Here is a 12,199-nt window from a genome sequence, read left to right as displayed (position 1 = left end):
ACATGTAGCTTTAAACTTTTATTGCAAATTTGTTATTATTAGCAAGTTTCATGAAACATGTCTCTGGTCTTCAAACAAATGCCTTGAATTTATTATGTAGGGATAGGGATATTTTACTGTGATTCATTTCCAATGTTTTTTTTTACTTTGTGTTTTTTTTTCTCTCACCGCAGTGTTAATCCCTTAGATGACCAGATGCAGACTGATGGTCAACCTGGTTACGGTTCTCCAGCAGTGACCATGAATGTTGCCAAGCAAGCTGCACTGCCACCCTCGCCCACCAAGAACGTTCCAACTCCTAGATATGCCTCGGATTCGGATCTGACTGGTCAAGGTTTGTTTTATTCTTTCTCCTATCACAAGCATGTGTGCAGTTTCATATATTATTTTTGAAGCTGTAATAAAAATGAGTCAATGGGATATATATTTTAGCAAATCTTTTTTTTTTTCTCTTTCTCTCTCTCTACTCTCTAATGTTTTCTCCTTGTTTTTCTTAATGTTGTTTTTCTTTTTTTATTCATTTCTTTTTCATGTCATATTCCTGCTTATTATCATTCTTCTTCTTTGACTACTACTACTAACTACTACTGCTACTACTACTATTACTACTACTACGTGTACTTCTACTACTACTACTACTACTACTACTACTACTACTACTACTACTACTACTACTACTACTACTACTACTACTACTACTACTACTACTACTACTACCACTACTATTACTACTACTACTACTACTACTACTACTACTACTACTACTACTACTACTACTACTACTACTACTACTACTACTACTACTGCTACTACTACTACTACCACTTCTATTACTACTACTACTACTACTACTACTACTACTACTACTACTACTACTACTTCTACTTCTACTACTACTACTACTGCCACTACTACTACTACTACTACTACTACTACTACCACTACTATTACTACTACTACTACTGCTACTACTACTACTACTACTACTACTACTACTACTACTACTACTACTACTACTGCTACCACTACATCTACTACTACTTCTACTACTACTACATCTTCTTCTCCTGAACGATACTCCATTTTATTTTCTTTTTCATTTGTTCATCTTCAAGCTCTGGTCAGCTATTATGTGTGCAGATGTAGTGTGCCCAATCACCCATTTTTACTTGCACATCATCTGTTTCAAGCCAAAGAAAAGTTGTGTAGACAAACTCATTACATCTCAGTACTTAACTTCACATTATTTGGAACTTGTACACAAACATGTTCTAGGTTTTGTTGCCGAGAGTCATTAAAAAGAGTTTTGTGACATTAAATTGTTAAATGGAACATGAATGTATTAAAATATACATTTAAGTATATTTCATTTCATTGTATTTCTTCATGTGTGAAAAAAAAACAGAAATCCATAATATATTTAAATTATTAGAAAGTTATACAATACAATGCAGTATACGATGTTGGCTATGAGCCTATTGAGAAGCAAATTAATTTGAAACCCTGGTTGTTTTGATATTTCCCTTTCAGCTCAATTGCCTAAGATTGTAATAGATACTGATGGTGTACCCACTCAAGGTTTGATTATGTGTTCTGTCAAGTATTCTACTTTGACATAATATTTATCCAACAACAAAAGCATGAATTAACACAATATTGATCATCTAATCAAGCACTTTCAACAGTTCTTCAATCAGTATTAACTACTGTAGCCATGGTGACTTTCTCAATGCTTACCTGTATTCCTATTTTTTCTTTCTTATAGAAAATATATCTTTTGAATTCTATACCCACATGTTGGAAATGACATGAAAAAAGTTTGTACCTCTGAAATGTATTTTTGTCTGATAGTTTCATCATGAAGGTTGAGCTTTCCCTTTTTTTGTCTCACCTGCGAAGCAGAGTGAGACTATAGGCGCCGCTTTTCCGACGGCGACGGCGGCGGCGGCGGCGTCAACATCAAATCTTAACCTGAGGTTAAGTTTTTGTCTCACCTGCGAAGCAGAGTGAGACTATAGGCGCCGCTTTTCCGACGACGGCGGCGGCGGCGTCAACATCAAATCTTAACCTGAGGTTAAGTTTTTGAAATGACATCATAACTTAAAAAGTATATGGACCTAGTTCATGAAACTTGGCCATAAGGTTAATCAAGTATTACTGAACATCCTATTAAAGTTTCATGTCACATGACCAAGGTCAAAGGTCATTTAGGGTCAATGAACTTAGACCATGTTGGAGGAATCAACATTGAAATCTTAACCTGAGGTTAAGTTTTTGAAATGTCATCATAACTTAGAAAATATATGGACCTAGTTCATGAAACTTGGACATAAGGTCAATCAAGTATCACTGAACATCCTGCATGAGTTTCACATCACATGACCAAGGTCAAAGGTCATTTAGGGTCAATGAACTTTGGCCGAATTGGGGATATCTGTTGAATTCCCATCATCACTTTGAAAGTTTATGGATCTGATTCATGAAACTTGGACATAATAGTAATCAAGCATCACTGAATATTTTGTACAAGTTTCAGGTCTCATGATTAAGGTCAAAGGTCATTTAGGGTCAATGAACTTTGGCCAAATCGGGGGTATCTGTTGAATTACCATCATAACTTTGAAAGTTTATTAGTCTAGTTCATTAAACTTGGACATATGAGTAATCAAATATCACTGAACATCCTGTGCGCGTTTCAGGTCACATGACCAAGGTCAAAGGTCAATGAACTTTGGCCGAAGTGGGTGTATCAGTTGAATTACCATCAAAACTTTGAAAGTTTATGGATCTGATTCATGAAACTTGTACATAAGAGTAATCAAGTATCACTGAACATCCTGTGCGAGTTTCAGGTCACATGATCAAGGTCAAAGGTCATGTAAGGTCAATGAACTTTGGCCATGTTGGGGTTTTTTGTTGAATAACCATCATATCTCTGTAAGTTTATTGGTCTAGTTCATAAAAAGTGGACATAAGAGTAACCATGTATCACTGAACATCTTGTGCGAGTTAAAGTAGTATTCAAAGTCAGCACTGCTGCTATATTGAACCGCGTGATGCAGGTGAGACGGCCAGAGGCATTCCACTTGTTGAAATGACATCATAACTTAGAAAGTATATGGACCTAGTTCATGAAACTTGGCCATAAGGTTAATCAAGTATTACTGAACATCCTATTAAAGTTTCATGTCACATGACCAAGGTCAAAGGTCATTTAGGGTCAATGAACTTAGACCATGTTGGAGGAATCAACATCGAAATCTTAACCTGAGGTTAAGTTTTTGAAATGTCATCATAACTTGGAAAATATATGGACCTAGTTCATGAAACTTGGACATAAGATTAATCAAGTATCACTGAATATCCTGCATGAGTTTCAAGTCACATGACCAAGGTCAAAGGTCATTTAGGGTCAATGAACTTTGGCCGAATTGGGGATATCTGTTGAATTCCCATCATAACTTTGAAAGTTTATGGATATGATTCATGAAACTTGGACATAATAGTAATCAAGCATCACTGAATATTTTGTGCAAGTTTCAGGTCTCATGATTAAGGTCAAAGGTCATTTAGGGTCAATGAACTTTGGCCGAATCGGGGGTATCTGTTGAATTACCATCATAACTTTAAAAGTTTATTAGTCTAGTTCATTAAACTTGGACATATGAGTAATCAAATATCACTGAACATCCTGTGCGCGTTTCAGGTCACATGACCAAGGTCAAAGGTCAATGAACTTCGGCCGAATTGGGTTTATCTGTTGAATTACCATCAAAACTATGAAAGTTAATGGATTTTATTCATGAAACTTGTACATAAGAGTAATCAAGTATCACTGAACATCCTGTGCGAGTTTCAGGTCACATGATCAAGGTCAAAGGTCATGTATGGTCAATGAACTTTGGCCATGTTGGGGTTTTTTGTTGAATAACCATCATATCTCTGTAAGTTTATTGGTCTCGTTCATAAAAAGTGGACATAAGAGTAACCATGTATCACTGAACATCTTGTGCGAGTTAGAGTAGTATTCAAAGTCAGCACTGCTGCTATATTGAACCGCGTGATGCAGGTGAGACGGCCAGAGGCATTCCACTTGTTTATATATACAGTTATGCTCAGAAGTTAAAGGACAAGTCCACCCCAACATTTGAATAAAAAGAGAAAAATTAAACAAGCATAACACTGAAAATTTCATAAAAATCGGATGTAAAATAAGAAAGTTATGGCATTTTACAGTTTCGATTCATTTCACAAAAGTTATATGCACATCTCTGTTGGTATGCAAATGAGGAACTGATGACATCACTCACTCACTATTTCTCTGCATTATATTATGTGAAGTATTATTATTTTCTTGTCATTGTCATGTGAAATTAAGTTTCATTCCTCCCTGAACATGTGGAATTCCATTATTTTATCATTTTGTGCTTCTGGCAAGGAGGTCCTAATCGTCAGATTCGTAAAAATTGAAATATTGTATAATTCAAACAATAAAAAACAAAAGAAATAGTGAGTGAGTGACATCATTGACTCTCTCATTTGGATGTAACTGGCTCGTTCATATAACTATTTTGTTAAAAATAAGCGAAACTTTGAAATGTCATAACTTTCTTATTTTACATCCGATTTTGATGAAATTTCTAGCATTGTGCTTGTGTGATTTTTCTCTATTGATTCAAATCACCATTTTTCTGAGGTGGACTTGGCCTTTAATGAACCCTACCACAAAATGCACTCCTTCATGCTGAGTGTTGAATGTAGACAACAACAATGAAATGCTTGGCGAGCCCAGAGAAACAATTTCATCACCTAACTCCATAATTAAATATTAAAAACATGGAAAAACTTGAACACTTTATATACATGTAGGTATGTTCATTATTTGGTGGGTTCACTAACTTTCGAGCACCACAGGAAATTGTGGATGTTTCAAATACACCTTTTATGCCACATACTGTATGCACTGTTAGTGCACAATATATGCATTTCTACTAATTGTCTGTAGAGATAACATTATGATTTACTTTACAATACTTGTATACATTTTTGTTTCAAGTTTTTAGCTTCTTTCGCCATACATGTAGCTTATCTTTACATATATGTCAGCATTATTATTGGTAAAATAAAAAGTTCAGCTGTGGCAGCCTCTTCGGACTTTTAAACTTTAGGTCTCCTCATGGGTTTATGAGGAAGTTTAATTCAAGTATTCAACCTTCTCGATTGTTTTCATCCATCAATTTATACCTCCCCCCCTTTTGCCGGTGGCAAATGGGGGGGGGGGTTAACCCCTATCTATGGCTCCCTAAAAACAATTAAAAAAAAGGAATGTGGGATCAATCTCCAACACCCCTTCCTTGTTTACGAGAGTTGTGGGGAGTTGGGGGGGGGGCTTGGTGGGGGTGGTGGGGGCGCATTTTGTGGCAGCTCAGCGTTATTGGGCCAAATCAACTTTCAAACCCCTCTCAGCAAAAAGCTAGATCCGCTACTGTATGTAATTCACATTTTTCAGTTTTTGGCTTGGTATAGAAAATGTATGTAGTGGAACTAATTCTACATAGTTGCGAACATGTAGAATAGATACAGAAATAAAATAGATTTCAGTTATGCTGTTAAGACTTGAATATCTCATAATCTGTTAGAGCATATATGGTATGCGTAAATAAAACAATTAAATGCACCATAGCCAGAACTTCAACGAATCGCGCAATATTTTCGCCGCGCATAATTTTCTGACCGCGCCGCTCGCTGACTTTTTACTTTCAAGTCTTGCACAACTTTTGAGACAAATTTTGCGTCACCCGGGTACATGAACGTGGTTCGGAAATTAGGCAACATTATGTAAGTGCATGTCAGACCAAAAATTGCTCAAAAACATGATTTTGTGTGCAAAATCAATGCAAATTGTGTTTTCAACCAAAATTCATAAATGTATGATTATATTTAGTCTTGCTGGTCTAAAAGTATTTATTTTACGCTTTTTATGATCACAAGAGTCCCCAACAAATTTCATTGAAAAAACAATGAAAACAAAAGGTAAAAAAAACAAAGAAATACATAAGAAATTGCAAAAAACAATGTAATACATAAGAAAAGGATTTGATATCGCAATTTTTTTCATGTACACAACACCACAAAAAGTTTCTATACCAAAAATTAATATATTTGGAGCTTTATTTAGGGAGTTAGAGGAAAAAGTATGATTTTGCATACTAATTATGCACAAATTAGCATAATCACTTAATAGTGATTTGCATGAAATAAATTACTATAGAATCTTGTAGATTATGTCCCAGGCAACCCGCTTGCCAATTTTCGGCGCGATTGTGCGGTCGATGGCCGTGAACAAATTAGTATAATCACTTAATAGTGATTTGCATGAAATAAATTACTATAGAATCTTGTAGATTATGTCCCAGGCAACCCGCTTGCCAATTTTCGGCGCGATTGTGCGGTCGATGGCCGTGAACAAATTAGTATAATCACTTAATAGTGATTTGCATGAAATAAATTACTATAGAATCTTGTAGATTATGTCCCAGGCAACCCGCTTGCCAATTTTCGGCGCGATTGTGCGGTCGATGGCCGCGAACTTGGGGGGGGGGGCCTGGGAGTCCCCCCCCCCCCCCCCCGGCCATATGAACTTCCAAAATACCCCGGCCTAGATAGGGTTAATGTCGCTCACTTTCTATGTGCTCAATGATCGCTTTGTCTTTGAAATTTGAACTAAAAATGTGATGGCAATGGTGAAGTGGTTAACATGATTTCTTCTTTTGCAACATGTAGGTTTTATTGGCATCACTCACCATCTATGCTTATCCATAGGGTGTGCTTTTACTGACCAAAAAATGTTAATTTGCAATGCAAAAACCTGTGGGTTTTGTGCGTTATACATGTAGTTTTGAAAAAGAAGGGGGGAGCTCAAACACAGTATTCATATCCTGTTTAATATGAGTTGATCCCCCAGGATCTCACTCAGAAGAGGTTCTATTTAATTGTTATACATAAAAAACACTACTTTTTCTAAACTGTTCCACATGATTTTGTTTACCAAATGAACTCTTTTTGATCAGTGACACCTTAAATGTCGGTAAAGCTATCTCACTGCCAGTAGGTCAGTCCTAGTTCAACTGCATAAATTTGACTTTTTCACAGCAATTACTTGTATTTTCAGTACATGTACATATAGAGTACCGAAGTGATGACGTCATAATTTTTTTTTTATCTGATACCATATTTTGTTAGAGCATGCTGAAAAAAAAACCATATGGCCTCAAGAATACGCAATTACCCCTATTGAAGTCAATGTACTATTCCTAACATTTAGAACCAGGCCAATAATAAATTGACTTCAGTGGGGCTAATTATGTATTGATGATGTAATATGTTGGGGCCCCATGGACAGATACCCACCAAATTCGGGTTGTGAGGGTTTTCCATCATGCTCAACCAAATCATGTTTTCAAAAACGCTGACATGCAAAAATGGAAAATTGATGATGTCACACTTCGGTACTCTATGCAGAGCTGGCTGGTAGCAGTTTTAAGACTTTAGTTAGTTTTCTGGCTTTCTTGGTAACGAAAACAATTATTATCATCCATTATCTTTATTAAGTATTATTGGTAATAGTATCATCATCCTTGTCATCACCATTGATATCACTACATGTACCTTTATTGTTGTTAGAATTCATCCTTTCATTCTCTCACATCAACTTCATCAATACTCTCCAATTACATGTATAACGGGTTACACATACCATGAAGAGAAATAAGAAAAGGGAAAACTTTTGCTTGGATGTGTTGACTGTTTTCTGCAACAACCTATCCTCGCATCAGCAGTGAATTTGTTGTGGACGAGTGGATGAGACTCCACCCTTTGAACCACAAGGTCCAGGGTTTGGATCCCACCACAGCACTTGCATCCTTTGGCAACTCATACATCTACATTTGCCACTCTTCACCCAGGGGCCCGTTGCGGAAAGAGTTGCAATCAATTGCAACTCCATAAAATCATGCGCAACTTGATTTTCAACCAATCAACAGCATGCATTTCGGACTTGCGATTGATTTTTTGGCTTGCGTTTAAACGAAACTCTTTCTGCAACGGGCCCCAGGTGTAGTAAATGGGTACCTGGTCCAAAGGAATTCCTTGAGTGCTTGAGCACCTAGGCAGTCCAGGTAAATCCAGGGTAATAATGTTACATTCCTCTGGGAGAACGATTTACGGGACTGATGTGGCTACCCTGGATAAATATATTATCATTATTATAAAGCAGAAGCAGTCTTACCATTCCTCACTATGTTTTGTTTCAGGGAGCCACGGTACCGCAGGTAGCAGTGGGAGCGGGAGCGGACCTCATCGGATCGGTCTACCAAGGACAGTGCTGGCACAAAATAACGTTGATATGCTGGTAAGGGCTGCTGTCAATGCTCTACCATTCTCACTTGCTCTCATATCAAGTCAATGACAAATTGATAATATTAGCTGGCAATTTCATAGACTATGTACTGTATACCGACCTTGACACGTGGAACCATCCAGAAATGAGTTGTTTTTAGGTTATATTGCTCTTGATACTCTTTGGATTTCACTTGCTTTTGTAAAATCAAAATGCCAAATAAATAATTATGATGGGCAAGTCCATGAATTATACAGTGTATATATCCGACCCTCACATGTGGAACATTCCAGAAATAATTTATTTTGATTTTGCTTGGCCATACAAGAGCTTGAGAAATAATGCTCTCAAAGTATCTTGGCTTTAGTAGTTGGATGTATTGGTAGGCCTGTAATTTTATTGAATAGCCTTGATGATATATGCAGTAGCAATGATTTTATTTCATTGTATTTTCAGTATTTTAGCATACTTGCCAACTCTCTTTAAAAAAGGAAATGGGAGCATTCACTATTTTGGAGAAATACAAACAGTGATGCTTCTTTTCTGCAATGACCTTGAGTCCATATTTTTGTAACAGTTTGTTTATAATAACATGTAGAAATCAAAGCTTTGTTCATTATTTTGGCAATTTCTTTAGCAGTTGTCCCCAATTTTTGGAAAATTTACATACATCTATGATCTAGTGTGCCAGTATATAGGTATTTAACCTTTGGTAATAATAATTCATTTGAGTATACTTATTGAAAATATGCAGGATACCATTTGTTCAAAAAATCTGATATAACAAAGTGTGTGTTTTAGGCCATTTATGGCACAATTAGTAAGGACACTACTCTTTTTTTTTCTTTTTTTGTTGCATTATAGGAGTATCCATTCTTCACCATGGTATCTTTTCCACTTGGTTTCTTGGTTCACCTTGGTGGCATGGTATCTGCTAGGTCAGTCAAACTACTTGACAGGATACACAATCCAGGTATGTAGTCTGCAATCTCTTGTTTTCCCATGTAGATGATGATGATGATGATATTGATCCACAGTATTTATATTGCTCCATATTTCTGTTAAAAATACATTTAAGGTGCAGGCTCATCCAATTAAGCTAATTATTGCACATCTGCTGAAATACATGTAAATGAGTTTTGAGATGAGTTGAAGAGTTTAGTGGAGTGAAGAAGGGAGGGAGTTCTAGAGGAGTGGAGCAATAGATGAAAAAGCATGGTCTCCATATTTCTGTAGGTACATGAAGAGGAAAATCTTCTGTAGGAAAAGTAATAGAGACAAATCACAAAATTGGAAGGTAAAGCATATTGCAAAGATGTTACAACTGCTGTGAAAAGTATACATTACGACTCCAATAAGATCTCAGCATTGTTATTTTTTCAGCAGACATTTCACAACTTTCATATTCTCTTTCTATTTCTTAAATTCTAACACCGACTTTGTGATTCGGAATGGATTTCAACTTCAGAATAATATTGAGTATAATGCTCATGTAGTCTAATTGTCATCTAATTCCCAGATGATCTACTTCCACCTTGTCTACTAGTACTGGTACTCATTATTTTGCACTTTGTCAAAGTACAAGTTTGGTTTAAAAAAAAAATGGTCCATCTCATCATATTGTGTTGTTAGACAAATTGGATATTGGATGAAATGGGCGAAGCAGAGGTGCCTTTGCAAGTAGTACTGATTTTCAGTAATAATTACTGAAAAATGAAAAGAATATTGATGGGATCTTGCAAAATCTTTATAGTTTTCTAAAGTTTCTGATTTTGTAAGTTTCAGTTTTATGTAATGTCCCATAATATTTCTTTGGAAATACTGATTTCCTCACAAAAGAATTTTCAGCATTTAAAGTACTGACACCTTGTTGTTCAGGTTGGCAGCTCTGGTATAGCCTTACTGGACATTATGGTAAATGGACTAAAGAGGAACTATTAAAACCAAATGATAAGTAGACGATCTCGCTGTAGGAGAACAGGGGTTTGACCACGCATGATTGAACTAAATGGAAAATACACAAGCGTATACAGACCAAGTTGCAATTTACCAGAGATAACTTTTCAAGTTCTTGATTTAAAAATTCAAATTCAAACTTGGGGTTGCACATACAAAAAAGTTGATTACTATCCCCACTGGTCTATCTCTTCTTGCAGATGAACCTGAGACAAGAGACGCTTGGTGGAGAGAGCTTAGGACAGAGATACGCTCTCATGCTGTAGCTATGGGATGCCATGCTGTAGTGGGATATAAAGAAACCACAAGTATCTGGTGAGTATTTGAAGAGCTTGATCTTGAAAGTTACTAAAACGTTAGACTGGAGTTACTGTCTTTTCTTGGATTATTTCCTTAAAATTCTGAAACTTGAGACATCCATCCCCAGCACATAGGTAAGAGTAGCAGAGTGACTGATGATACAGAGGTTGAAGTTATTGGTCTTCCAATATGTCTGCTTTCGGTAGTTTTAACAGTAGCCATTGCTGATCTCCAAGCTGTTTAGAAGGAAGTTTGTTGCAGCTTCCTAGTCCTAATATCATCTAATGATATCGGTCTAATTAGAATCTCATTCTATTTTCTCTCTTTACTTCAGAGAGGGGATATGTTTGTTTTCAGACTCTAGGAATGCAGCAGTTGTTCTGGCTACAGCTGTTCTGGAAGCAGTATCGATACAGAAACATAGTCCTACTCTAATGTTATTAATATTCTTTTCTATATCTTTGTTGAAGAGTTTCTTTTGCCTGAAGCTCCAGAACTGCATCCACTGAAGTCTTTCAGGAAATTTCATTGATACAGAAACATACATGTAGTCCTACTTTACCCACACTGTTCTAATGTAATCTTATAACCCTCTCTCTCATTACCTTCAGTGAGGAGATATGTCTGCTTTCAGCCTCTGGGACGGCAGCCATTGTTAACCTGGAGGCCGTTCAGCAAGCAGCCTTGATGCAGCAAAATAGTCCTAATCTAACAATGTCATTGGATAGAGCCGAATTCCACAAAGAACAACAGGCAGCGACACCACCCATTATTGAAAGGTACACGTAAATTTTGTTCAATTTAGTTGTCAACCCAATGCTGTCTCGCAAAGTATTTTTTTCACATATTTCCAATCCCCTTTATGTAGCACCGTACAGAAAAGTTGTTCTCTTTTTTCTAGTTCACATGAAAAGTTGCATTGCTCTTGAAATATTATGGCATGACCAGGTGGGTTTTTTCATAAAGCTGTTCGTAAGTTAAGAGCGACTTTAAGAACGACTGGTGAACCTTTCTTACGCGCGCAACCATCGCCAATTAATATACCATTTACCACAATAAAGGATCACCAGTCGTTCTTAAAGTCGCTCTTAACTTACGAACAGCTTTATGAAACGGCCACCAGGTGGGTTTTTTCATAAAGCTGTTCGTAAAGTTACGAACGACTTTACGCATGACTAGAACATATTTTTAGGTCATCACATAGCACAAGAAAGGATCACCAGTCGTGCACAGTTCTCTTACGAACAGCTTTATGAAACATCCACCACCAGGTTAAGTATAATAGAGAAAAAATTGAGTCGGACATACAAGACATACAAAAATATTGAATATTTTATGACATTGTCCTGTATGTAACTGCAAGGATTTAGGAAGATGCATTTACATTACTAATGTAGCCTTCATCAAAGACTTATTCTACCATCCTCACCTTCTACATGTTTATGAATCCTCTTAGTAATTTATTTTTTATATTTTTTTTTTTAGATATCAGCATGAAAAAGGGCTTTTCTTGATAAGTCTAGTCATTTGCTAGTGCTGCTGACT

The 12,199-nt window shown here is 36.5% G+C and overlaps 1 protein-coding gene across 2 annotated transcripts in view; it reads left to right on the top strand.

Moving 5' to 3' along the window:
* Positions 1–12,199, top strand: part of LOC121430925 (C2 domain-containing protein 5-like) — a 57,647-nt gene that overhangs the window by 18,878 nt on the left and 26,570 nt on the right. The window contains exons 10-15 of one of the 2 annotated variants that reach the window (XM_041628356.1): positions 174–334; positions 1,531–1,578; positions 8,313–8,410; positions 9,263–9,371; positions 10,555–10,669; positions 11,266–11,433. In XM_041628356.1, coding sequence (XP_041484290.1) covers positions 174–334; positions 1,531–1,578; positions 8,313–8,410; positions 9,263–9,371; positions 10,555–10,669; positions 11,266–11,433 — 699 coding nt within the window. The remainder of the gene's footprint in view (positions 1–173; positions 335–1,530; positions 1,579–8,312; positions 8,411–9,262; positions 9,372–10,554; positions 10,670–11,265; positions 11,434–12,199) is intronic. The other variant, XM_041628357.1, reaches the window with a different exon arrangement.

This window comes from Lytechinus variegatus, chromosome 17, assembly GCF_018143015.1.
Source record: "Lytechinus variegatus isolate NC3 chromosome 17, Lvar_3.0, whole genome shotgun sequence".
In the NCBI taxonomy this organism is placed as follows: domain Eukaryota; kingdom Metazoa; phylum Echinodermata; class Echinoidea; order Temnopleuroida; family Toxopneustidae; genus Lytechinus; species Lytechinus variegatus.
Note: the sequence above shows the minus strand (reverse complement) of the source record. Positions and strands in the feature narration are given on the sequence as shown.